At 56.4% G+C, this 26,211-nt stretch overlaps 2 protein-coding genes across 7 annotated transcripts; one reads left to right on the top strand and one right to left on the bottom strand.

Annotated features, from left to right (window-relative positions):
- Positions 1–249: 249 nt before the first annotated feature.
- On the bottom strand, positions 250–2,303 carry NAIF1 (nuclear apoptosis inducing factor 1). The gene is made up of 2 exons (XM_027471061.3): positions 1,519–2,303; positions 250–937 (listed from the first exon to the last, which is right to left on the bottom strand). Exons 1-2 carry the CDS (start codon positions 2,051–2,053, stop codon positions 474–476), a joined length of 999 nt encoding a protein of 332 aa, XP_027326862.2. The 5' UTR covers positions 2,054–2,303; the 3' UTR covers positions 250–473.
- A 537-nt stretch (positions 2,304–2,840) lies between these two features.
- SLC25A25 (solute carrier family 25 member 25) lies at positions 2,841–24,946 on the top strand. 6 transcript variants are annotated; one of them, XM_072025312.1, is made up of 11 exons: positions 2,841–3,228; positions 17,856–17,982; positions 18,071–18,158; positions 18,593–18,628; positions 18,925–19,036; positions 19,756–19,914; positions 20,634–20,786; positions 20,903–21,010; positions 21,257–21,424; positions 21,840–21,990; positions 22,440–24,946. In XM_072025312.1, exons 1-11 carry the CDS (start codon positions 2,899–2,901, stop codon positions 22,622–22,624), a joined length of 1,617 nt encoding a protein of 538 aa, XP_071881413.1. In that variant the 5' UTR covers positions 2,841–2,898; the 3' UTR covers positions 22,625–24,946. The 6 variants fall into 6 exon arrangements, with proteins under 6 accessions (XP_071881413.1, XP_071881414.1, XP_027326868.1 ...); XM_027471067.3 differs by lacking the exon at positions 2,841–3,228 and adding an exon at positions 9,893–10,461; XM_027471069.3 differs by lacking the exon at positions 2,841–3,228 and adding an exon at positions 15,119–15,696.
- The last annotated feature ends 1,265 nt before the right edge of the window (positions 24,947–26,211 follow it).

Here is a 26,211-nt window from a genome sequence, read left to right as displayed (position 1 = left end):
TGCTTTCAGCAAGAGACAGGAAATCACCCACTGCCATGCACCAGTTACAGTAACTGTACCTTGGCAGCTTCAGCACTGTGATACAAGGAGGCTCTCCCTGTTACAAGGCAGCTAAAGGCGAGAGAAAGGGGGGGGGGGGAGGAATCGAGGTATCAGACTTAGGAGAGGTTTTCAAACAAATATAAAAATAATTATCGTCTTTTCTACGTTTTTTTAAACAAATCTATTGTTCTGAGGAACTAAAGCAACCAATGTTACATTCCTGCTTTATTACACACCCGGCTACCCCTCTGCACGGTGAGTCTGAAAAGGCAGCTTAGCATAAGATTAGGGGAGAAGAAAGCTGTCCGGGCTCGGCCAGCCTCCCAGGAGAGGCCGTTTCACACCGACAAGAGCTCGCAGCCCTCGCTCCGGGCCCAACGGCAGCAGAGGCAGTTTTGTTTTCCAAGAAAGACGTCCCAGTATCATATCTTTCACTGGATAATGCCATCTTGCTGCCCAGTCTGGCTGGGGTCAGCAGTCACCGAAGGGCTGGGCGTATTGCTCTGCAAAAACCGACGGAAGTCCTTAATCATGGGGCGGAGGACCTGGATGAGGGCGCTGAGCGCGGCCTGCGTGCCTTCCATGGCCTGCGCCTGCCGCTCCTGCGCGCACGCCTGCACCTCCTGGGAGCGCCGGATCATCTGCAGCAAGTCATTCTGCTGCTCCAGGTGCTGGGCGATCTCCTTCACGTGCAAGTTGGTCACTCGCTGCTCCTGCAGGAGCTTGGCTGAGTTCAGGGCGATTCGGCTTTTCAGCTCCTGGGGTTTGGCCGACACCTCGTGCTGATGCGCCATCATCTCCAGGGGTGCCTCGGCCGTAACCGTCGCGGGGGCTTCCGTGGTGCAGTACTCCACGACGCCATCCTCCAGGCTGTGGTAGGTCGTCTCCGCAGGAACTGAGAACAAAGGACAGAAAGGGGTAAGGAGCAGCAGCAAAAGGAGTGGTTTTATCTACAGAACTATTCAATGAAGGTAACTGTAACACTGCCTGTTCGCCGAGATAACGTCCAGCAAACAGTGAGCGCACAAAATGAGCTATTTAAGGCTGCTCCACCCTCATCTCGGCTTCCTTCTGGGGTGTACACGCTAAAGTCCAAGGGAACAGGGCACGCTATGTCTGTCTAGACAGAATCCCGCTTCACCCTGCAGTTTGGCGGGCTCCTTCCAAGCACCATTCACCAACTGACGGAAGGGCAAAGGCCCAGAACGGCGCCTATCAACCAGACAGCTCCTCTTTGGGGCACACCAGGGAGTGGGCCTTGGAGATATTTCTCCCTTTGCTTTTGTTCTGCGAGAAGGGGACCGCACAATTCCTGCTCTTAAGGCCGACCCCAGCTGTCAAAGCTGACTTGCAGTACATGACCACCTTGGAGCCGCTCCCCTACAGCACTTTGGGAAGGGGCTTTTTGTTACTTGGGGTGGGGGTGGGGCTCCCCACAAGACCTCCAACCGCCCCTCGTGCGGGCGCCGCACTCACTCTGCGTCAGCGTGACGGTGGCGGCCGCGGCGGTGATGGGGATCTCGCCGCCGTCCCCCGCGCCGCACTCCCCGCCGGGCAGGCTGATGATGGTGGCCTCCCCCAGCAGGTTGCAGATGCGCTGCTGCATGGGCGTGAGGATGACGGGGGCGGCCGCCGCCCCTCCCGCCGCCTCCTCGCCCTCCGCCGTGCCTCCTCCTCCTCCTCCTCCTCCTCCTGCTCCACCGCCTTGTCCTTCACCGCCTTGTCCTTCCATGGCGGCCCGCACCTGGGCCACCTTGCGGCGCACCTCGGTCTTGAGGTCCGACCACTTCTTCTTCACCTCGGGCAGCTCTCGGCGGCAGGTGGCCACGGCGTTGACGCGCCGCAGGATGTCGTGCCAGGCGGCGGCCTTGGCGGCCAGGGGCACGCCGGCGTTGAAGTGGTTGACCAGCAGGTGCTTGCCGCGCTCCAGCTCCTCCACGATGATCTCCACCTCGCGCTCCGAGAAGTTCATCTTGCGCTTCTTGGCCGGGGGGGCGGGCGGCGACGCCATGGCCCCGAGGGGAGCCTCGTGAAGGGCTTTCGGGGGCGCCTCGAGGGGTCGCGGCCCCCCCCGGGTCGGGGAGGGGGGCGCGGGGCCCCTCAGGGCCCTGTGGAGGCCGCGCGCCCCCTTCCCGCTCCCCCCCCCCAGCCGCGGCCCTTAGCAACCGCCAACGGTACGCAATTTGCGTACCGCCGGCAGCCGGCGGGCCCCGCTCAACGGCCTCCGCCCTCCGACACTGGCGTAATGGCTTCCAGAATCAGCCCCCCCGTCCCGCCGCGCCTGGTTGGGCCGCGCGGCTGCTCGTCACCCTCAGGGTCCCGCCCCCCCGTGGGAGAGGAGCGCGGCTATTGGTCGATCCGGCTGTCCGTCAAGGGGAGGGGCGGGGAGGCCCCGCCTCCCCGCTTCCCTCATGGCACTGGGCCTCCGTGAGGCCGGGCCCGCCCCTAAATTTCCCCGCTCTAATCCTATTGGTTGCTTCCCTGCCAATCAACGCACAGCGCCCACCCCCGTCTGGAAGCTGCTGGGTGCGCGCCACGTCCGTCAAGATCAAACGGAGGCCGGGCTCGCGATCTGATTGGAGCAACCGCAGCTTTTCCCCGCCTCCCCCCCGGCGTTTTAACCAATAGGCGCTCGCTCAGCCCTCCTATACCGGCTCGCGCGCGACGCCGCGTTCCGATTGGCTGCGAGCCGGGAGGCAGCGCGTGCCGGCGTGACGTCAGCGCCGGGAACCTCTACCATTGGGCGGCGGGGGGGCGTCACGTGGGGGCGGCGGCGCGTGGCGCGAAGGCGGAAGCGGCCGGCGGCTGGCGGCGGCGGAAGTGCCGCCATTTGGCGGCGGGGCGGGCGGCGGGAGGATGCCGGGGGCGCGGCGCTCGCTGGCGTCCCCCGTGGTGAGCGGAGTGCTCTGCCCCTGCGGCTCCCCGCGGGCCGCCGCCGCTCCCGGCACCGCTTCCGTGACCGACGGTGGTGCTGGTGGTGCTGCCGGTGGTGGTGGCGGCGGCTCCGGTGCCGGTCCCGGTGCCGGTCCCTGCGGGCGGGCGCTGTGCGAGGCCTCGGAGCAGGAGCGGCGGCTCCGGGCCCTGTTCCAGAAGCTGGACGTGAACCGCGACGGCGCCCTCTGCATCCACGACCTGGCCGTGGGGCTGGGCCGCCTCGGGCTGCACCGCACCGAGCTGGACCTGCTGGTGAGCGGGGGGCGGGGGGCACCGGGGGTACGGGCAGGGCCCGGTTTGTGCTCGGTAATCCCATGTCAGGTTTTTTTTGAAGGTTTCTGGGGCCGTGCCGGTGGCACACGAGCCCTATAAACTGCCCCGCTGGGTGCTGGGCATCGGGAGCTGCCACCTGCTGCCGGCACCCAGCTCCCGGGGCTGCCTATGGGGAGCCCCGGTGCCAGCCGTGGGGACACGGCCCCGTTTCATCGCGCTTAGTGGGGTTGAGGTCCCTGTGAGTCAGGAAGCAGCTTATCGGGGCACACGCAGCTCGGCCCATGGGTGTAGGGTCATAAAAGCGCTGCGTGTCCCGGGATGACTCCAGGGAGGGGAAGGGCCGCAGCCGGGCTGTGACCGGCAGGGAGCTTCTGAGGCAGAGGAGAAAACTGAAACGATGGCTCCTGCTCCCTCCCTGATCCCTTCACTTGCTCTGACCATGTGCATCCACTCTTCCCAAAGGTGCTAGCTCCCTTCTAACTGTAACCCCTTTTAGGTGTTGACGTTGCTTTTCGGTTGGCACCTTGCTGCAGAGCGTGATAACTCTTGGGCAGCACGAGGATCCTGGGGGTGATTTCCTGCTGCTGCTTCTAAATTTGCCATTCCATGGCAATTTGCTTCGGTGCTGAAACCCGATCGCCCCCCCTCACACCCCATAAATCAGCTGTGCACACCCTGTGACATGCCGGCCTGCTGCCCGTGGGGCTGGAGCCCTGGGTGCTGGCAGGAGGCTGTGCCCCAGAATGTTCTGTGCCCGTGTGCCGCTCTCGGTTCGCGTTCCCTTCTCCTCCCGGGGACTTTACTCCATCCAGCCTGACACTTTCCAGGCTGTGAGGATGTGCCATGAACCCAAATGCCCTTTTTACTCCTCTGCTTCCCCTCCTGCTCCGCAGGAAGCAGCTGGGTAGAGAAACGGAGCTGGTGGGGGCATCAGAGCCCCCCCTGCAGCAGTGTGAGAGCTCCGGGTAGGGGCTGAATGCAGGGTTTGGAGCTCTGGGTTCCACTTGGGCACGTGAGAGCCGGCTGGAAAGCTTCCGCCCTGTGGCTTTTTTTAAAAACTTCACAAACTTCCTGTTTCCCAGGGAGTTCTATTAAAAGCCGTTCCTTTGCCTTCCCCAGCCGGGCTCGGGGTGACACTGACACGTGGGTGCCTAACGCCACGTCGCAGTCAGGGCAGTGTAAGGTCGGGATGAAAACCTCCGATGGAGCAGACGTGGTGTTGGAGATGGGTTTGAGCACAAATCTCACGGGCTGCTTGTGCTCAGTAACTCGCTCAGGGCCTCGGGTACCTCTCACTGCTCCTCCCATGCAGGAGGACATTTGATAGGGGAGCTCCCTCCCCGTGCCTGACGGACAGCAGGGACGAACACCAGCCCTGCGATGCCAGGGCAGTGCCAGCTGTGGGCGGCTGAGCTCTGTCAGCAGGCCACGAGTCCTGGTGGCAGCAGCGCCCGCTCTGGGCTGGCACTCAGAGCAAAGGAGCAATGTTTTGTCTCCTCCAGCCTCCCGGTTCTCACCCAGATAAAGCCCCGGGCTGCGTTCAGGAAGCTGCTGCCTTTTGTTCTGGGGTGGCCTTCGGCGGCGGGGAGAGAAGTTGGACCCAGATGTCCTTTGGGGTGGAATTTGCTTATGTAAACCATGTTTTTTTTTTAAGGCTGTGCTGTTATCTTTAAGCCATTTGACAAATACCGCGTGCCAGATCTATGAGCTTTCCAGAGAAACGCTTGTTTGTGCTGGGGCCGGGAAGCAACGTGCACACCTCGCTGCCTGAGTGGGAAGGGAACAGCCACGGGAAACTGCTGTGGAGGCTCATGTCCCCTGCAGGGAGCACAGTCCTGCCTCGGGAGCAGTCAATGTTCTTGCTGCTCTCTGCCTCCCCTCCTGAAGATGTTTGTGTGGGTTTTTAGAACTGAAAATGTGTTTAATGGGAATAGGGGTCGTGCAGCCAGCACTGTGCCTCCTGCTCTGTATCTGGAGACGGCGTGTTGCTAAAAACTGATGGATTTGGCCTCTCTGATATCCTTGTTTCTCCCGGCCTTAACCTGTGTGACTGCCTCGCTCTCACCTTCCCAAAGGAAGCCACCCCAACTCTGCCTGAGTGAGGCTGTGTTACGGGCTGAGGTTCCAGCTGGTGGCCTCTCAGTCGCCTCTCCTGGCTAAGAGAACAAATGGAGATGCCCTGAGCCTGTCTGAGAGCGGTTTCACCTCATGGTAATGACACCTCAAATACCTCCAGAGGTTTGTGTTAAATCAGCCAGGAACAGGGTGTCTGCTGCCCGTGGGGAGCGGGGCTGGTGGCTCTGCGTGCTCTGAAACGTGGTGTGAGGAGAGCCCTGCTCCTGGGTGTGGGGAAACTCAAGGTGTAGGTCAGTGATTGTGCTGCAGATAAACCCTGCGTCTGTGCTTGGGGCTGAGTCAGCTCCGTTTCACCCCAGGAGGTGTTGTGAAGACGTGGACAAACCCCTCGCAACCCACCAGAGCGCCAGGCGTGATGCCTGAGATGAGGGAGGGGGACTGCAGAGAGGTGCCCTGTGTCCCCGTGGGGCTGTGCCCTGGGGGTGCTGCTCACTCCAAATGCCTGCAGGGTCCCCGAGGTGGGTGCAAGGAAATCGTGGAGCTGGTGCGAGGCAGCTGGTGCCCCGAGCCCGGCTGGTGCTGGGGCTTTGGCCTTTCCCCGGCTGCTCTGCGTGGCGGTGTTTAATTACCCGGGCTGCCTTCCCTGGTGAGCAGCCTGAAACAGATCCTCCTCCCATCCGGGGCATTGCTGGGTGGTCAGCTCGGGAGGGGAATAAATGGAATTACTGGGATAAGGGCAGGGAAACGAACCCAAAACTTTAGTGTACTTGGTGTTAGTCTTATTTTCCTCAAAGGAACACCAGTCAGTGACAGCTCTGGCTGCGCAGCGTTGCGTTAGCACTGCCACGAGGACTGCCCTCTTCTTTGGGAGCCCCCGCAAATGAGCAACACGTGGAAGAAAAGTGGTCAATGAGGCTGTGTTCATGGCTGTGCCCCTAAATGTGGGACATGAGCACGCTTCGGTGACACCCCAGAGTTTGTCAGAGCGAGGCAGAGCAGCGGTGGCATCGCTGCCAGGAGCACGGCCACTGGGGGGGGCTCGGGGCAGGGAGCTGTGCTCCGGGAGCGATTGCTGACCCCGCCAGGCCCCGAGCTGCCCCGAGAGGCGCTGCCACACAGGGTCTGTGTCCCCAGAGGCGAGCAGGGGCTGGGTGACGTGGCTGCGGGGCCGTCACGGCTCAGCTGCTGCTTTCCTGCGGGGCTGTGCCCGCTGAGCCGTGGGGTGCAGGGAGAGGCCGAGTGGCCACCTCCTGAGCGCTGAGGGCGCCCTTCTGGCCCTTCCCAGGATGGGACATGGCCGTGGTGGATCCCTGAGCTCCCCCAGCACTGTGCCTGTGCCCAGTTCCTGCGAAGACGCCTGCCTTTCGTCCTGCTGCTGTCTGGGCTCTGCCCCACCACCCGGATACGTGAGCGGGGCTGGATGGTGCTGAGCAGCTTCGGTACTTGAGCAGCAGTGGCCAAGACGTTGAGGTTCCTCCAGCGCGCTGCCAGAAGTGCCGTGCAGGGCTCCTCTTGGCTCCCTTTCCCCATTTAAAGTCTGTCAAGTCTCATCTTTCCCTAATTACGTAGGGAAAGACGAGAGGTGAGTGCCAGAGTGCTGCCAGCAGCATTCCTCGGGTGTCCCTGCTCGGGGGCGTCCCGGAGCTGCGTCACCGCGGGGTCACGCCGGGCCTGGGGCAGCTCCCCCTGCGCGGGAGGCGAGGTTTGGCTGCTCCCCTTCCCTCTGCCCAGCTCGCTTTTCACCCTCCCTCCCGCATTTTTTCGGCGTGAGCTAGCTGTCTGCTGATCGGACTTGGGTTCCTGCTGGAAGAGGCTGCGTGCTCACCCAGGAGCGGTGCAGAAGCCCTCTCACAGCAGGCAGGGGCTGGGGTTCGGCTCCTGCCCACTGCTGCCGGCCCTGAAAAACCCCAGGGCCCGCGGGAGACATGGCAGGTACTGGGTGTACGGGGTGGGATCGGAGAAGATCCAAAACACCTCAGATTTGGAACCTACCAGGAGACCTCCCTTCGCCAGCCGGCACCACGAGGCGAGCACTGTTCTAATTAAGCAAATCACGGCATCCTCCCGCTCTCTCCCTTCTCCTTTGTCTCCGTTTGGGCTTTGTCACCGCCTTCTCCTCCCGACCCCAGGGCTGTACCTCGGTGATGCAGGACAGCGGGGTCCCCAGGAGCCCTCCCCTCCTGACAGCCCGACCCTGCCAGGGGTTAGGTAGGGAAAGGAGCTTTGAGACAGCCTCGGTTTGCAATTTCTAGGAAAAAAACCATGAATTTTTGTTCCTCTTTGTGCCGGCTCAGGCCGGACCTGCTGCGTTTGTGGCATCTTCTGTGCGTGAGCGCTCGGCCTCCTGGTGCCGGGGTGGTGCTGGTGTGCGGCTCCCTGGAGGAGAGCCTTGCCTGCAGCTGTCTCATCCCGCTGTCACTGCCTTCATTGTTCTGACCTAATAACATTCCTCGCTTGGTAAAATAAAAGCTTTTTTTTTTCCCAAATATGATTAGAAAAGTCTGTTCTCCAGGAGCTGGGGGAATTCCTCCGAGGTTTTCAGTAGCGAGGACAAAAGCCGAGGAAGAGTTGCCGAGTTCCTGCTGGAACTGCTCTCCGAGCAAGTACTTTCTTGCACAGATGACTGTTTATGGTGCATGGGTGAAGGCAGATGGGGTCCCTGCCATGCACACACCCCAACCAGCAGCTCACCCAGCACGGCGGAGCCGAGCAGTGCTTCCCATTGAGGTTTGCTGGCCTGGCAGGTCCTCGCACGGAGCTGCCCAGCGCCGTGACCACCGGCACAAGCCCAGTCCTGCTCGTGTGCCCTGCCCTCCGTATCTCTGATCCTTCTGGTAGAGCCATGTGCCTGCCTCCTCCTGACCCCGTCCGTGCCCGCAGTTATTCCCCAGCGCTCTGCGTGTCCCGGCTGTGTCGGTGAGGCTGTGGGAGCGATGTGAGCGTGGGGCTGATGAGGCTGTGGGAGCTGCCTGAAGCTCACGGCCACCAGGAGAGCTCCAGTTCGCTGCTGCTGCTGGGACTGCAGCCTCAGGCTGCTAAAAGTGGATTTTGTGGGACTGTGCCCGGCTCAGGGAAACTGCTTTGCTCCTCCTTTGGCTCAGCAGCATTAAAATGCTAAAACCCCACCTCAAAGGGCTGTGATTTGGGTCCACAGAAAGCAGTGTAACTCCTGTGCTGTCAGCAGCACCACACAGACACCTCCGTACCTGCTGCTGCTGTGCCTGAGCCGTGTCCCTGCTCATGCCCTGTGTGGCTGCCTCTCCCCTTTTTGGTTCTGCCCCGGTGTGTGCCTTGAGGTTTAAAGTTAAAACCTCACTGTGCTGTGTGTGGGCCTTGTGATTGAGCAGCATTTTTGTCTTGTTAGGTAACCCTGAAGCACATTTGCAGAATTCTTTGTAATGTGAGTTCTTCTGCGTGCTCGTCCCTTTTTCCATTACTCAGGTTGCTTAAAGGAATTCAGCAGCAGCAAGTCCCCTAAAATGAGATGCTTTACATTCTTCCTCTCACATCTATTTGCAGATGGGCTGCTTAAAACTTGTCGTTTGTCCAGGTTTTGGGTTGTAGTTCTGTATCTGATGCACGTAAAGCAAAACTTTCCTCCTGTTTGCCACCGGCAAAGGTTAAAAACTGGAAATGGAGGTCGGGTGCGTGGCGAGGAGCTCGCCGAGCTGCTAGTGGGAGCCTCGGTGATGGGATGTGCAGCGTGCTGTGTTATTGGGGTATGGAAACGAGCTGTGCTTGTAGGGCAGCGCTGTAGCACTCTGGGAGGCGAGGCACGCGGTGCCCTCCTTCTGCAGGCACAGGAGGTGGGCAGGGATGGGGGCTGCCAAGGAGCTCCCTGCTACCCCAGCACAGACACGGCGTGCCCGGGGGGCTGGTGCTGCTCACGGGGGCTGTGGTGCAGCCCCGCAGCAGGTCCGGGAGCTCCCAGGGGGATGTTTTGTGTTCTGGGCCATGCGCTGCTGGCTGCTGGTGCCACTTATGCTGCCTGCGCTCTGTGCCCAGCTAATCCCTCGCTCATCATGCAGAGCCCCAGCCCGTTTGCTCGGCGGTGCCGTACCCACGGCGCGTCAGAGCGTGCTGGATAAGCGGCCACCCGGTGCCAGCAGGGCGCTGGGAGCCCGCTGGCAGGAGCACAATGCGGCACCAGCAGCTGTTGCGGTGACGGATGGTGCTTTGACAGCCCCTGGGGAGATGGGGGGAGCAGCTCGAGGTCCATTCAGCCACAGCTCCGGAGTCCCATCCTCTGCCCAGCCCCAGGAGCGGGTAGGTAACCCCTGTGCCCAGCCCCGAGCTGCCCCGGGGCCGCTCTGGCCGCTCTCCCTGCCCGCCGGGCGCGCTCCCCGCGGGTCCCCGCGCGCTCCCGGCCGCCTGCGCGCGCTGCCTGGCTCCGGAGCCCTGCGGCGCTGGGAGCGGCGATTGGCTGGGCGCTGCTGCAGTGGGGACGCAGCCCCGGTGCTCAGCCCTGCCACTGGGATGCGCCTCGGCGCCTCTGAGAAGCCGGAGCCTTTCCGAAAAGCTTCTTTTTTTTTTTTTTTTTTTTTTTTTTCCCTAGCCCTCCTCCCGAGCGCGGCATCTCGGCTTTTCCGTGCAAAGCTCGGCGTCTTGGCTTCTCCGCGCCAGAGCTCCTTGCGCTTTGTCTGTTGCCACCAGATTTGTGAGGCTCTGGTACAATGAGCTGCTTGGCAGGCCAGGCACGACCGCGCTAGCAGCAATTTCCAAAGGCAGGAAGCATCCGCAGGAGCTGGGCCCTGAGGAATCGGAGCCTGCAGAGCCGCCGGCTCGAACCTCCTGCTGGTGCCGTGCCCCTTCCCGTCCCCGGGGTGCTCGGCGGGGTGCTCAGCACCCTCGGCAGCGGGCGGCTGCGAGCCTGGGGGGCTTTCCCTGCCGGGGACGCTCGCCGCGGAGGCGATGCTGCAGAGCCTTTGGCATTTTCTGTCTAGCTTCCTTCCCAGGGCCGTGTGCCAAGGTCCTGCAGCTGAAAAAGAGGATGAGGCCGGGAACGGCAGCCCGCTTCCAGGCCCCGGGGAGAAAGGGCCAAAGATGGTGGGGAAGCCCCAGGACAGAGGGACTGACCCCACTGAAAGGAGACCAACTATCCTACTGGTGGTTGGACCCGCAGAGCATTTTCCAAAGGTAACGGGACCTCCAGGGGCCTGCAGAGCGGTTGGCCAGGCCAGTGGGGAGCAGGGGGAGCGCTCAGGGCCGAGCCGTGTGTGTGTGTGCTTGGGGAGGGGGCGGCAGCAGCGAGCGGGCCCGACGCGTGGGCTTGCCAGGAGGGAAACGGGGGGGAGCAGGGGAACGGCTGCAAAGGGACGATCTGACCTTTTGGGTGTGATGCTCAAGGAGAAAAATACTTATAAAGGGAGGAGGGGGTCTGGGATCCTCGGTGACTTGGAGGGCAGGGGGTGGTGATGCAGGTCAGTGACAGGAGAGGGACCCCAAAAAGTCCTGAAATCCTTTGGGGTCGGTCTGGTCATTTGGCAACCCCCTGGAAACTGCAGAGAGCTGCCATGTGCTGAGTAACTGAGCATGGCCTGCAGCAGGCAGGGCTGGCCCCGGGGAGGGGGCCAAAATCTGTAGGGTTGGGAAGTGCCTGGGGTGGGCGAGCGGGGGCTGCGGGGGGCGCGCGGTTGGCGGCGGGTGAATGGCAAGGCTTTGTCTGGGGGGAGGCGAACAAAAGCGGCTGTTTCCTGCTGGCCTCATAGTACGAGGCTGGCTGCTGGCAGTTCTGGGTTATTTGTGAGGGGGAGGGAAGGCCGGGGGGGCATCCTGTGGGGTTTGTGACCTGGCAGAGCCCCTGGGGGAGCCGGGGCTGGCTGCGGCGCGGAGGGGAGGTGGTGGGTGGCTGGCAGGATCCAGCTGGCTCCGTAAGGAAACGGGGCTGCTGCTGCTGGGCTTCTACCTGAAATGGGCACTGAGCGGGCTGGGGCTGGGGGGGGGCTGAACACCTCCTGCTGGGGCTGCGAGTGGGAGCGGGCAGGGGGTGTTCACGTCCTGCCGAGCAGCAGCCACTCCCTGCCTCAGCCCCGCTGGGATATCTGCAGGGAGGAAGACTTCTGCCTTCATCCCTGCTGCCGGCAGCGAGCACTGCGCGTCTCCTCCAAATCCAGAGGCGTGTGCGCCTTGAGAAGAGGAGCGCTCCTGTGCGTGGAGGTTGGAGAAGGACAGAGGCTCAGAACAGATGAGGTTGTGATGAAAACCTGGAGAGAGCAGGGCTGCAAATCTCTCCAGTACCTGCCGAGGGAACAATGGCTTCAGTCAGCTGTCCACACCTGCAGATGAGGCTGTCTCTGCAGTGGGGAGGGCGCTGACAGTGACCTCCTCTCGCCTCCGTGACCCTGAGAAGCTTGGCTTTGTAGGAACCCTAAAATTGGCTAATGCAGGAGTGCCTGGAGGATAAGGCTGCGCTAACACGGAGTTACTGCCGCTTAGGAAGGAGCTGCCCATCTGCTGCGGGGCTGGGGCTGTGTAATTTTAGCCTGTCCTCCCTGTCCAGTAAAATACGGAGCAGAGCTCTCCTCGGGAGGATTATGCAGATGGGTTTTACCTTGCTCATGCTGCGCCCTGCCACCGCGGCTCGGCTGACGGACAGCAGCTCGCGAGGCTCGCTCGTGTATCTGTGCTCCGATTACCTGTCTGCAGTAGGGGTGTTGTAAAAAGTCCCTTAGGGGCAGGTTGTAAATCACCGCAAGCAGCCGGTGTTATGGGAGGGGTAAAGAAAATGTGGGGGACTCCTGGCTTCTGGCCTCTGCACGGCGCTGACCTTGGGGTAAGTGTCTTCGCCGCGTGCCACTTTGTTTCCTGAGGGTGCCTGTAGCTGCTCACAGCACACGCAGCACCATGCTGGGCTTCCCATAAGGAATTTGTGCCTCCATAAATGCCTGAGGGTGCTTCCTAGCCATGGCTCCTCGATCCTCGCGTCGGTGGCAGCTCAGCTCCTTCACCAAAGGCTTTGACACGAGGTGTAGGAGAACCTAGGCGAAAACGCCGCCCCGAAAGGCGATGCGTTGGCTCCGGGGCGTGTGCGCAGGAGAGGCACGACCTGCCCTCCATGTCACCGCCTGGACTTGTGACTTTGGAGCGGTGTTGTCAGCGCAGCGGCTCACCTTTCCTGCTGTCACCTCTCCCGGTGTGCTCACCCCTGTGTCACACAGCGTTTGTCTGCCTGCCCCGTCCCTGTCCTGCCCCGGGCCTGGCCGACCGCTGCACCGCGCTGCTCTGCGGGGTCTCTGCAATCATTAACTCCCCCCTCCGTCCGCTGTTTGTGCTCCACGAGGACTTTCTGTACTGTACAATTAATTATCAGCTAACTTCCAGCAATCAAAGCCCCGAGTCAGCAGGACCTCCTGCCATCCGTGGGTCTCAGCGCTCGCCCCAAGAGCTCGTTGCCTCCGCAGGATGTTAGCCGTGCGGCTGTGACGCTCGCCGCTGCTTGATATTTTTAGGGACTTTTTTTTAGCCAAGTAAATTAAAAATCCAACGGCGTAGTCTCTGCTCCTTGTATGGCTGCGTCTGCCCATCCTCTGGGAGGTACCTCCCGGGGCTGCTGGAGGAAGCCAGCGGGGAGGCAGATGCCTGGGGGACTACAAATGACTTGGGGAGGGTAACGCTGACGTGGCAGCCCGTTGAGCTGCTAACACAACGTTTAAGCAAGGGCCAAATCCTATGAATAAACTGGAAAACGGGTTGGCGGGTTCCTTGGTGAGAAGAAAAGCGAGTGTCTGGTGGAAGGAGCCCAGGGCCCTCCGCTGCTGCCTTAATTTGTGGGGTGACCGCTGGTGCTGATAGCAAGGGTGACTTGGCAGGGCTGGCTTGCCTTGCTGCTCTCAGCCCTGCCCTTGGCTCGATGGGCTGGGGACACAGCCTGTTTTTGGGGGATGTACTGCCCAAAGATCCCACATCTCAAGCCTTGGGGCTCCGTGAGCATTTGGGGGCTGCGTGGTGGCAGGGGGCAGCGAGCCCCTGCTCCTGGGGTGCAGGCAGCACAGTTCTGGCAGCTCGCAGACCTGTCCGGCTGTTGGGTGCTTCCACACTTACCAGGATGATTTTTAGGTGAAATCTAAGAACTGGTAAACGCTTTTTTTAAACTCCCTTCGTCATTATAACCAGAGCTGCCGGTATAAGCTTAGTTCATAATCTGCCTCTCCTTCTTAGCTCGCTGTCCTGTAATTAATACCCTGCATAAATCAGCTTTCTTAGCCTCGCTACCCCTCTCCTTTCCTCTGACGTAGGTGGTAAGGCTTTCTTTCCTAAAATGTGCAGATTTTGCCTTTTGTTCTAGCTGCCAACTGGCGATGGAGTTTATTAGGGAAATCTGCATCACGTCGGCATGGCAACTGAGCCGCCAAGCGCCTGGAATAGTGATGCTTGGCGGCTCGGGGGAAGGCGTGCAGGGGATCTCGAGGCTCGGTGGGCAAATTTGGGTTCTGTTTGGTCATTCAGCACCTGTCCTGGGCTGGCTGCTTCTGGAAGTCCCATGCGTGAAGTTGGGGCTCTGCTTGCAGCGAGATGCAGGGTGGGCAGCCTGGGGTGTGCGGTGGTGTGCGTGTGGTGAGCTGCTGCAGCTGATCCCTAAGAGGATCGGGAGGCGCTGAGCAGATCCTGTTTTTGTGCGGAGACGTCAGCAGGGAGCAGGTTAAGCCCGGTTAGGTAACGCAGTGGTGTCGGGGCAGGTGAGGTGCTGGGAAGCCCTCGTGGGTCACGGCTCCCTGCGGCACCCCACGGCTGCAGGGCACGAGCTGTTAAGCTTTTCAGCAAAATAAACCAACAACAAACCTTGAAATAACCCCCAGATTAAATATCCTCACTTCGTGTCATGGACATGCCGCCCTGCAAACAGCTCCCGAATGCCCTTGGCTTTTTCCCCAAATCTAAAGAGCAAAACACTGCCGTGGCAGTGGGAAGGGCCCCCCGAGCATCAAGCTGCGAGGAGGGGAGCGCTGCCTGGACTTTGCCCTGGCCGGCAGATCTGTTTGAGCAGAGCAAACACAAGGAAACGGCGCTGTGCGAGCAGTGGTGCCTCGAGCATGGCCAGCACCAAGCGTCTGGGACCCTGCTCACCGGGTTTGGGTCCTCAGCGGGACAGCTCTATGGAGAGTTTCAAGATAGAAATGCAGTTTGTGTTCATAACTCGTGTTCTATAGTGGTGCTGGCAGTCAGGCGGTGTGTTCACTGCGGGGTTGGGCGTTATCCTGGGCACCTGGCTGCAGGAAGCGCCCCCAAGCCTGTAATTAACACCTGCGGTAATTGCTGCCTGTGCCACGCTCCCCCTTGTCTGGCCATGTTTGGGATGAGAGCTCGGGAAGTCACTCACCAAGTGGCTAAATTGAGTGGCAGGAACTGGGAAATGTCTTTCTGCCTGGGCCACTTTTCATTATGGAGCACAACCGAGTGCCTTGGGGCTGGGGGAGGCCGGGCAGCTCCTGGCTGCTGGGGGAGCTGTGCTGGGAGCAGCTGGGGGTGCTGGAAGCCTGCCTGTGGTCCGAGAGGTTTGCTGGGCAATGCCCTGCATCAGGGTGCTGGTATCTGGGGAAATGCCCCTGTCAAAGCCACTGCACACAGGCACAGCAGAGGAGCTGCTCTAACAGTGGGATTTGAGGCTTTAGCTCGAGGTGGGCATCCCAAATACGATGTGAAAGCGACAAGTGGCTGGCACCCTGCTTCTTACTGGCTTTATAGGAAGTAATTTGGGAAGGTAGCGTCAGTGCTGCTGGGAGAGGTGGTGATGGAGCCCGGATCCCGCAGTGCTGGGCGTGCAGGTCCCTGGTGTTACACAGCAGGGTTGGGAAGGAGCAATGGGGTGGACGGAGCAGCAGGCGAGTGCTGCGGGTGTTGGCCGAAGTCTGGGCGAGAGGAGACACCCAGCAAGAGTTAACCGCGGCGAGGAGTGATGCAAGGGCTCTGGGCGTACTGGGAGATCACTGGGAGTGTACTGGGAGGCTGGTGCCGGCGGCGGAGCCTTCGTGGGAGGCTGCTGGCTGTGACGAGTGCGCCGGGGCTGCTACCGCTTCCCTTTTAAGCAGAAGGGCAGGGCTTGAGCAGCCAGTCCCACCCGAGCCGGGGCGCTCATAGGCGCGTGGCGTGGGGCTCGCCGGCATTTCCTTCCCACCGCGCTGAGCTCAGCTCACAGGGCTCAGGACTCGCCTTCCCTTCGCTTCTTGTCCCTTCTCGTCCGTCGGAGCAGGGCAGCCGAGGCTCCGGCTCAGGACCATGCTCTGCCTCTGCCTGTACGTGCCGCTGCTGGGGCAGGAGCAGGCGGAATTCGAGTACTTTGAGTCCAAGGGGCTGCCGGCAGAGCTCAAATCCATCTTCCGCCTCAGCCTCTTCATCCCCTCGCAGGAGTTCTCCACCTACCGCCAGTGGAAGCAGGTAGGGCTGTGGCTGGGTGCTGCCGGGGGGCTCGGACAGCCCCGGGTGGCTGCTCAAGGGGGGGAGAAGCTCGTTAGGGCCCCGCTGTAATATTGGGGCACGGCCATGTGTCCCGGAGCAGTGCGGGTGGGCTCCTGGGCTCTTTTCCCTTAATTCCGGCAGGAGCTCCGTGCCTCTCAGGCTGCTGAGACCAGTTGGTGTGACGCAATTTAAATAGTCTTTTTTTCAAGCTGCGGCTTCCTCTGCTCTAATTAAAGGCTGCACATCCTCTTCCTTTTCCTCCTGCGTGCTGCCGGGTCTGCCCCGTGTCCCTGAGCCCTGCTTGCTGCCGCAGCGGCCACGTGCTGCTGAGCGGGGAGCTCGTCCAGGAGCTCTTCTCTCCCTGCTCATGGCAGATCCAGGGACTGCCGAGCGCTCTGCTTGGCTCCATCTCGCCGCCCGTGCTTCCAGCTGGCTGCTGCTGGCAGCGTTTTCACCCCCAGGCTCTCGAGAGCATGGGCAGCCAGCGGTGGGGCTGCTTTTGGGGCAGCCACCAACCCGGCTGTGGGATGTGTGGGGTCCCGAGCACGCCGCAGGTCCACGTGCTGTGTGGGTGGCTGTGCAACGCAGCCGGGGAGCGGCTCTGCCTGCCCCCATCGCTTCCCTGCCGGTACAGCAAGGAGCTGCAGGCAGCTTTTTGTTCATAGAGGACGGCGAGTTGCACAGTCCCATCTCGGCGCTGTCCCCGAATTATTCATGGCTGCCAGCTGGCCGGGGTTAGGCTCAGGGGGAAGCCCTGGTTCAGCTGTCGGGGTGGCTGCAGCATGTGAGAGGGGTTGGGCTATCTATAGCCCGCGAGCTGGCTGCGGAGCCGGGCATGAACTTTCCGTCAGGCATGTGATAAGTGGCAGGTTAGCGAGGCTGGGCACGCCTCAAAGGTCAGCGTGGTTGGGACAGCACTTTCTTATTTAAAGCTCCTAAATGATTAGGGATGATCCTCGTAGCATTAGGGCCGCAATGACAGGGCATGGCGGGGCAAGGGGAAGGCAGAATTTTCATAGGGAAGTGTTCAGCATTGAAATTATCTTAAAATAGCAGTGAAATCAAAACTTGGCTAATGGACACCGGTGTCTAGAGGCTGGGGAAATAGCACCAGCAGCTTGGGTTTCTCTGTTACCTCTGAAGCCTAAATATTGAACAAAATCCTGGCAAATGGGGTCAGCCCGGTGCTGGGTCGTGGTTCAGAGCCTCCTTAACAACCCGCCTGCTGCTCACAGAAGTGGTACCAGGGTTACAACCAAAATACAGGCGATGCAGTGGGCGGAATCACGCACCGCTTTGTGTCGCTCACTGACTCACGTTGGGGAGGGCTGTCAAAGGCAAGTGACTGAGCGAGAAGGGAAATGGGAACTCCCTGAGCCACATTCCTGCAGCCTGGAGATCACCTCTCCTGTCAACAAGGAGCCACGTGCCCCTAGGTAGGACAGTTCATCTGCTCTTGCCCCATGCTGGAATGAGTTAATTCATCATTCGCCTTGTCCTAGATGTCTGACACCATCTGATCTGGATTCTGGCTTTGCCCTACTAAGAACCTTTCCTCGTTCTTTATGCTTCTCAGGGAAACTTGTACAATTAAAGCACATAGCTCCGGGGTACTGAAACCAGTTCGGAGGGGTTTTTATCTTTGGCCGTGTCCACTAGAGCTGGACAGGCTCTTTCTGGTCAGAGTCGGTTCTTGCCAGAGGTGGCTTAGTTCTCTAAGTATCGTATTAGGCATGAAATTCCTTCTCCCGCTGACTTTATTATTACTGAACTTTGGTGATTTTATGCAAATCTGGTTGCCTCACACTTAATCCCCGCGGAAGCTCTTGAGCTGTCATGCAGGATGTTAATCAAGATGTTGGGCTGAGATGAGATACCTGATAGTAGCAGAGTATCCCCAGTAAAAGCATGAGGCATTTCGTTTGCGTAACTAACTTTGGAAGAGGGTTGCCTGGAAGCAGGTGACTTTTGGACGCTTTGCTCAGATTTCTTTGAGGAACTTTCATAATTCTGTCAGCTGCTTTCTGAGGGGGAAAGGCCAAAGTCATGTGGGAAATAGTATTTGGATATGGTGCAAGAAGGGGCAGATCTGAGCAAACAAAGGAGCTGATGGTTTTTGGTTTTTGTCTTCTGAACAGAAAATTGTGAAGGCTGGAGATAAGGATCTGGATGGGCAGCTGGATTTTGAGGAATTTGTTCACTATCTCCAAGACCACGAGAAGAAACTGAGACTGGTCTTCAAGAGTTTGGACAAGAAGAACGATGGTAAGCGCCTTTCTCTTGCTCACCAATAGACTACTGCTTGCTTCAGCTGGTTGTACACGTACTTGAACTCACGGCCTTATCTTCGCAGGCCGTATCGATGCCCAGGAGATTGTACAGTCCCTTCGGGACCTGGGAGTCAAGATCTCTGAACAGCAGGCCGAGAAAATACTGAAGAGGTAAGGAGTCAGCTGGTTCTTCTGTCCTGAACATGAAATCTTCATGGTGAGGGAAGGAAACCTCTGTCTCTGTACCCCGTACATTCTGGTCATGTCAGCTGCTCCCTTTTTGGCCAGTACTTTTCTTTTTGATTTTTTTTCAATGAATTAACACTTTAAATGCTGTAATGTGTTATGGGCAGTGACTGTTAGAACCTCTTTTCTTGCTGGCCTGTTGTGGGGAAGGGCTTGCACCTGAGCTGGATTGCATTCCTGTCTGCCTGTCCTGCTACCCTGAGCTTGCTGCTTTGGAGAGGGGCTGTGCAGTTGCTCTTCAGAAATGCTGAGTGCGTTTTGCATGTGGCACTAACATGTTAACAACCACTTATCTGTGCTGTTTTTTTCCTCTTTCTTTCCTCTGCAACCTTCCCTCTGTCTGTTTGCCTGTGTGTCAGAATAAGGACGGGACACTTCTGGGGTCCTGTCACCTAGTAAGTATTTTCTTCCCTTCAGTTGGGAAACTAGCTGCACTTGCTTTGGTAGGAGGGGGTACAGCAACTTCTGTGGTTCAGTTAGAGGGGAAGGAGGGGAGAAGGGAGACTGCTTCTATCTCTCTGCAGTGTTTGGTGAAGAGATTTCCTAGCTTTGTCTCGTGTCTCTTTGGAAGTCTTTCAGCAGTTGCTTTGCAAAGCTTTTTCTGGTGTAGGCCTGAGTAATCAAAGGGAAGGGGAGGAGGAATCTGTCACCCAGTGGGAGTCTGTGCTCATCTAATGATAAATCTTTTTAGCATGGATAAAAATGGGACGATGACAATTGACTGGAACGAGTGGCGAGACTATCACCTGCTGCACCCAGTGGAGAACATTCCTGAAATCATCCTGTACTGGAAGCACTCCACGGTAAGAAATGCTTCCCCTGCAGCAGGTCTTGGTCTTTCCCCAGGTTCTCAGTCAAAGCCATGACCCCCAGGAGATGCAATCAGCAGTCTCTATCATTTTCTTTATGGTTCAGTAGCTGCCTGGAAGCCAGTTGCTTCCTGTTCTGTTCTCTTATCTTGCCACCCATCACAGGCACTATTTCTGGAGCCTCTGGCACAGGTGATAACTACTTTCTGCAAGATGTGTGTTTGTTTGGCTTCTACCTCTGAGAGCTTGTACTGGTGGCCAGCTCCTGCTAGTTCTGAACTCATTAAGAGGAGGAACTGATGTGACAGGCAGCCGTGCTTCCTGGAGATATTTCAGTGTGTGTAAATAGCGTGTAACGAGATTAAACTGGCTGCGAGCTGTGAAGGTTGAAGCGAGGCTCAGCTTTTTCCCTACGCAGTTGCCCGCAGTGGATCATTTTGTTCCGTATCCTGATCCATGGCACCTGAATGCAGACAAATGTTTAGCAATTCCCAGCTCCCCAGACAGAAGCCTTGTAAATGTAAGGTACCCTTTGACATGCTCTGGTGCTGGCAGTCCCGCTGGTCAGACACAACAGTTAATGGTTACAGATAAGCTGCTGACTCGGAGTGAGCATATTCATTGCTTCAACACTTAGCACTGATAAAGAGCAATAAAACTTTGGCAAGATTGCCAGCTGATAAAATGTTTCTCAACACCTTACATTTTTGCAGATCTTTGATGTCGGAGAGAATTTGACCGTCCCTGATGAGTTCACAGTGGAAGAGAGGCAAACGGGGATGTGGTGGAGACATCTGGTTGCAGGTGGAGGTGCAGGTGCCGTGTCCAGAACCTGTACAGCTCCCTTGGACCGCTTGAAAGTGCTCATGCAGGTATGATGGAACAATCCCAGTTTGTTTGAATAGCCAGGCTGATTCCTTTAATATTCCTGCTAAAGTGATGCCGAGGAGACAATAATAATACTCACTAACAGTACAGCACTCTGACTGGCATCAATCCTTTTGCTCCTGTATTAGCATTTTAGAAATCTTTTTGGGTTATTTGAATGATCAAAATCACGTCAGCATTTTATTCTTCACAGTCTAGAAAAGATAGAAGATTTCAGGAGGTAGAAGTGAAAACTGTCAATAGTTGGAGAGCTGTGTCGTTTAGATCTTGGTGAAGCAGGTTCAAGTTGTTTTCCCACGGGAGTTGAAGCGATTGTGGGGATCGGCAGGCAGAGCTGGCATCCTGTGCAAGTGTTATGTGTTATAAAGGCATTGCAAAAACATAATTTTCAGCTTGCACCTGCTTTTAAGCCAGCTGAGAAGTCTGTTCTGTGTAGCTGGCCCTGTTCTAGGTATGGGAGTTGTCTGTTTAACCCTTCCCCCCATTCCAAAAAGGAGATATTGATTAGATTCATTAGCTAACATTGGACTTTACAAAAAGGAAGAGAAGCTTGCTTTTCTATTGTAGAAGTAATTTGGAAGGGATTAAAGCCTTGGCAAATCTCTGGGTAAATAAAAAAAGTGCCCTTTTGTCCCTGGATTACGGAAGAACGTAACGCTGTCGTAATCAGGCCTGGAGCTAATCCAAGCTCTCTCTCTCCCAGGTTCATGCCTCCCGCAGCAACAACATGTGCATTATTGGCGGTTTTACCCAAATGATCCGAGAGGGTGGACCAAGGTCACTGTGGCGGGGGAATGGCATCAACGTGCTGAAGATTGCACCGGAATCTGCCATTAAGTTCATGGCCTACGAACAGGTGAGTAAAAGAGCGTGGAGGAGTCTGGCTGCAGAGGGGTCTGTGGAAGGCCAGGATGAAAGAAGAGCAGCTGGGATAGTCGGTGATCCTCAATCCTTTCTTTTTGGCTTCTGTAGATCAAGCGGTTCATCGGCACCGACCAAGAAATGCTGAGGATTCACGAGCGGCTGTTGGCTGGCTCTCTGGCTGGGGCCATTGCGCAGAGCAGCATCTACCCGATGGAGGTGAGGCCATGGGGCTGCCGGCCCAGCCCACACAGGGTGGTGGCGAGGTGCCAAGACGAGAGCTTATCATGGAGCTGGTGTTCTGCCCTTATCTCTGAGAACTCCTTAGTTAGGCTGGTGCCAAGTAATGGTGCTCACATGATGCGTGCTCTGGTCCTGAACATCCTGCTCCCGAGAATGACGTTGCGTGTTTTTCTCCTGTTGGTTCTCCTGTGGGTCTTCATGGCATTTCTTCTGGTCTTCTAGGTTCTGAAAACACGGATGGCTCTAAGAAAGACGGGACAATATTCAGGCATGTTGGACTGTGCCAAAAACATCCTTTCCAAGGAAGGAATGGCTGCCTTCTACAAAGGCTACATCCCCAACATGCTAGGAATCATTCCATATGCTGGTATTGACCTGGCAGTCTATGAGGTATGGAGCCTTTAACCCTTTTGTAGAGCTGTGCTGCTCATTTAGCTTTATCACTGTCAGACCTGTCAGTTACCACAGGAATTTAAATAACTTTTCAAGGCTTTCCTAATCAGCCTTAAGGGGGGTACAGGTGGAATTTTACTCAAAATGGCCTAAATGACAATGCAGTACAAGAATCCTACTTTCATAATTGGCATCATGCATGATCCCTTCTTTTTTGGAGAGAATTGCAGCAGAAAATTGAAGGAGGGTTTTTTCCTCGGCCCCTAAAGTAGCAGTAGTTCAAAAACAAAACAAAACTGAGAAGCCTGGTTGAAATTGCACACATTTGCCTGGGCCTTTATGCCAGATCTTTTATATAACTTGATATTCTTGATTGCTTCTTCACTGCTAACATCTAGCTTGTTCCTTCCAGACACTAAAAAATGCCTGGTTGCAACGCTACGCTGTCAACAGTGCTGACCCTGGAGTCTTTGTTCTCTTGGCTTGTGGCACCATTTCCAGTACCTGCGGACAGCTCGCCAGTTACCCACTGGCTCTTGTGAGGACACGCATGCAGGCCCAAGGTGAGAACTTTGGGGAACTCTGTAGTAGTGTGTGAACTGCTGCCATGGTCTCTGGGCAGGGTAAAGGTCTGCTGGTGCAAACATTGCAAAAACAGCCTTAACTAGCCCGTGCAGCTGAGCAATAGGCTATTTGCCATGCTGCAAGAGGACAGTGGACTTTGATCTGCCCTTAGCACCTTGTGTCAAGCACCTCCAGGACAGAGCAGTTCTGTTTTGCTCACGTTAGGAACTAGGGCTAAGGGCATTGGCAGAGCAGTTTGGGAAAAAGGCTGTGATGCATGGCACAGCCACGGCTTGCTGAGAAGTGAGGTGCTGTCCTCCCTAAAGCACCTTTGGTCTGTGAACATCCACAGGAAGCGCGTGACTCAGAACTGCTCTCTGAGACAGGTGTTATCTTAGTGTTTTAATGACATAGGCTGCATTACTTACTGGGTCTTTTCGTGTTGCAGCTTCTGTGGAGGGTGCTCCTGAAGTGACGATGCGGGGACTGTTCAAACACATTCTGAAGACAGAGGGAGCATTTGGTCTGTACCGGGGTCTGGCCCCGAACTTTATGAAGGTGATCCCGGCCGTAAGCATCAGCTACGTGGTGTATGAAAACTTGAAGATGACTCTGGGTGTGCAGTCACGGTGACCAGGAGATGCTGAGGACTTTGAACTCTGAAATCTTGGGGTGTAATCCCAAGACGTATAGCCATCTCTCATTCTGTGAATGTGTCGACACTAAGCTGACTAAGCAAAGCTGTGAAATCTCAGATAGTTTGTGAGTCAGTAAGGGGAGGGGAGCATCTGGTGTCCTTTGCCATCTTGCTACTCAGAGCTCTACGTAAACCATCAGGTGGTCCGTTTTGTTGGGCCTTTTGGGAGACCGGGAGCCGAACTCCTGGCACAATCCTAAGGCGTGAGTTGCTGAGGTCAAAGTAGCAAAGATTTGGGGAACAGTCTGCTTTCAGCATATGACATGTACAGAGCTGTATGCCTGCAGATGAGCACCTTCTGACTTGCTGAAAGAGCTTCTTTTTCCATTCAGTTGTTTAACTTCCTACCTGTTGTTTAAATTTGTACAAACCTTGTGTAGGAGCTGCTGCCACACCAGGCTTGTCATTATGTTTACATATATTCCTTTGGGTAGGAGACATTCATGTTCTGCTTCCAAGACTTGACATGAAATGTAACTTTGAACTATACTGGTTTTGAGGGCTGGTGGGCAGTGGTTTATCCGGTCAGGCTGAATGTTACTTAGGCCAGCCTGATGAAGGATTAGGATTATTTATTTTTGATAGGTTTAAGTGTGTCTCATAAATCCACTAACAAGATGCACTTACTAACAGAAGCAGCAGACTAGAGCCTGCATGCCTGTATCCTTTGCATGCCGGGATTGGCTTGTCTTATACTCAGCAGGGGCTTGGAAAGGGGAAGGCTTGAGAGTCCTCGGTGGACCGGCACCTTGATGCATGGCTTTAGTGAATAAATGACAATACTTCACAGCTCCTGTGCAGCTGTGCTCCCAGCACGACAAGAGAGCCCCTGTGCAGCATCGCATGGACCTCTGAATTCCATTCTGCCTGGTGCCAAGGGTAGCTGATGGACCTTTCCAAACCCAGTGCCTACGCTGCTATCTATCTCTTTAGACCTCTTTGTAGATTGATGTTCAGGTTTGCATTAGCGGGATGGAGTCCCCGAGCCAGAAGGGTCTGTTGTGGGAAGGGGTGTTAGGGAGAGGGGCTGGTTGTCACTGGGAGAGGTGAGCTTTCAGTCCTGAGGACGCGCTTGCTTTTCTTTCAAAGGGTGCTTTTCATAAGGCTAAGGGAAAGAGCTGGCTTTAAAAATTTCTCTGCATTATGGGCTACTTTAGTTGATAGGATCTGGCTTCTGAGGCCTGGGAGATCCTCATCCAACTTTTCGTTTTGGGCAAGATGGACCAGCGTTGCATTCCACTGTTTTACTGCTTAAAGCATATTTATTTTGTATTTATTTGAACAGAGTTATGTCAGACTATTTTTATAGACTTGTTTAAATATTGTTACTGTGCTTGTATTTCTCCTGTTTTAAAAAGTTCTCTATTTGTTCTCGTACATCACACAGCTGAGTCGTGGGAAGGACACTGAAGTCACTAGCGTACCTTCCCTGTGGGGCTTGAGCTGCCTTTCCCCAGTCCGGGGTTGTTGCTGGAGGACCTCAGCCCAGAGAAATTCTGTAGCAGGATGCCATAGGAGAGAAGGGAGCTGGTGAGGAAGCAGGGATGAGGGCAGAGGGTGCACCGTGAGGCCTGCCTTATTTCGGAATTGCCTCTGTGCACGGCTGAAGGGGTTTCGGGTGGATGGCTGAAGTTGGGAAGTAGAAGGTCTGTGCATGTTGGGTGTCACAACAGCTAATTGAGAGCGATCTTGGGGAATCTTTATGTAAAAGGGGAGGGGGGAGAAATCTCAGGGACTAAAGAAAACACAGGTTTCTAGAGAGATGGGAGGAAACTTGCCCTTGGACCCAAGCTGCTGCAGTTGTGCTTTGAGGCTGAATCAGCAGATCCTGCTGCTGAGCCACTGCTCTCTACGTGCAAATGGACACTGGGGAGAAGTGCCTGAGAAGTCGGAAAAGGATCTGTTAGCACTCAGCAGCTGCTTTTCTGCTGACAGACTTCATGGAGAGCCTTCCAGGTGAGGCTCTCTGCCTTGGCTATCCAGTGCTGTCAGTAGTTAGCCACATGGGAATCTAAGCGGTCTGGATTAGTGATAAGATTTTTTCCCACCCCCCCTCTTTTTTTTTTGAGATCTATTGTAAATTTTGCAGTGGCTCCTTCCTACCAGTGTGGCCTAATGGAAATATGAATATCAGAATGCAAAAATCAATGCAAAATGACAACCATCTTTGTAGCTGTAACCACAAATTGTTAATATGCAAATCTAACTCGGATCCTTCATGTAGGGAACAGTCTGCTAATAAAGGTCTGTCAAAGAGATGCCATGTGTCTGTCTCTTTCTCGATATGGCTTATTGGTGGTCTGTGGCCAGACTAGGATGGCTTTTACCAAGGATGGTGATGCTGGGAATGGTTCTCCCTACAAGGACCTGGGAGAAAAGAATTCTTAAAGGGGAAAAAAGCAAAAACGAGATCAAAAGTAATGGTGGATGTAATGGCTCAGAAAAACTTGGATATGGTTGGCTTAGCTCTGAGTGCTGCTGGATGTTTTCCTCATCTGTTCAGTGTCCATAACTTGTTCAGAGAAGTGAGAGCCCTGGAAAATCTGGAAACTCCGCAGTCTAAATAATGCCCCTGAAGGAACAAAGAAACCTTGAAGGACTTTTAAGGTTTTCAAAAGTTTTTTTTTCCAATTTCTGTCTAAAACAACAACAATAAAACTGAGCTATTGAAGGTTCCAGGAAACAGCTAAATCTGAGGGCACTTGCACTACCAGCAAACAGAACTCTCCGTGGGGACCGCACTGGGGTTGGTTTTTATGTCTCTGACTGTCATTCAAGGCTTTTATTCATCTGTAACTCTACTTATAAAGCCTTGGCCCTTGCAACCTGAGGAGCTGCTTTCCAGCAGCGTCAGCTCTGCTCAGCTGAAGACATCGCAGCCTTCTCTGCCCCACAGCTCTCAAGGCTGTTGGCAGCACCCATCTCTGCTGTCCTCTCCTGCCCTTCCATGGCTGTCTCTGAGGTGGAGTGTTAAGATTTTTGCCAGAAGCCGATAAAGATGCTGGAAGCAAAGGCTGGCCAGGTACCTGTGCCCTGAGACCCCGAGGGAACGTGCTGATTTCACTCTGTAAAACCCAGTTTTGCTACAAGAAATTGGGCCAGAAGCCCGAGCGAAATGCTCCCCAGCATGCGCTGCCTTGCAGGGTAAAGGCACCCTGGTGGCACTGTGGAGGGGCAGGGCTCCTTGCTGTGTGCCAGCAGCTCGTCCTTTTCCTCCTTTTTAAGGCAGAGATATTTTCAGTGCTTAATTACTAGGTTAGAGCTGAGACTGAATTACCTCCCAGCCACGCAGCAACCACGGGTGCTTTTTTTAACCTTCCCTTAGTGTCACAAGCACGGAGCAGCAGCGCTGTGCTCCCCTGGGTGAAGATGGAGGCGTGGGGTGTCTGTCAGCACCATACCCCAGCACCGTGCTGGATTCATGCAGATGTGAGGAATTGTGCCCTTTTTCTGGGGAGGAATCAAAATCCTGCAGGCCTGGGTTAGCAGCCCCAGCTCCACCAGTGTCACCACAGCCGGGCAT

This window comes from Anas platyrhynchos, chromosome 18 (genome assembly GCF_047663525.1).
Source record: "Anas platyrhynchos isolate ZD024472 breed Pekin duck chromosome 18, IASCAAS_PekinDuck_T2T, whole genome shotgun sequence".
NCBI classification, from domain to species: Eukaryota; Metazoa; Chordata; class Aves; order Anseriformes; family Anatidae; genus Anas; species Anas platyrhynchos.
Note: the sequence above shows the minus strand (reverse complement) of the source record. Positions and strands in the feature narration are given on the sequence as shown.

What these genes read in the sequence shown, in the direction of transcription:
- NAIF1 (XM_027471061.3), bottom strand. Translation starts at nt 2,053, where the DNA reads ATGGCGTCGCCGCCCGCCCCCCCGGCCAAGAAGCGCAAGATGAACTTC. An exon ending in CACCGTCACGCTGACGCAGA is followed by an intron (nt 938 to 1,518) that starts GTGAGTGCGGCG and finishes CTTTGTTCTCAG; the next exon opens with TTCCTGCGGAGACGACCTAC.
- SLC25A25 (XM_072025312.1), top strand. Translation starts at nt 2,899, where the DNA reads ATGCCGGGGGCGCGGCGCTCGCTGGCGTCCCCCGTGGTGAGCGGAGTG. An exon ending in TGTACTGGAAGCACTCCACG is followed by an intron (nt 19,037 to 19,755) that starts GTAAGAAATGCT and finishes ACATTTTTGCAG; the next exon opens with ATCTTTGATGTCGGAGAGAA. An exon ending in GCAGCATCTACCCGATGGAG is followed by an intron (nt 21,011 to 21,256) that starts GTGAGGCCATGG and finishes CTGGTCTTCTAG; the next exon opens with GTTCTGAAAACACGGATGGC.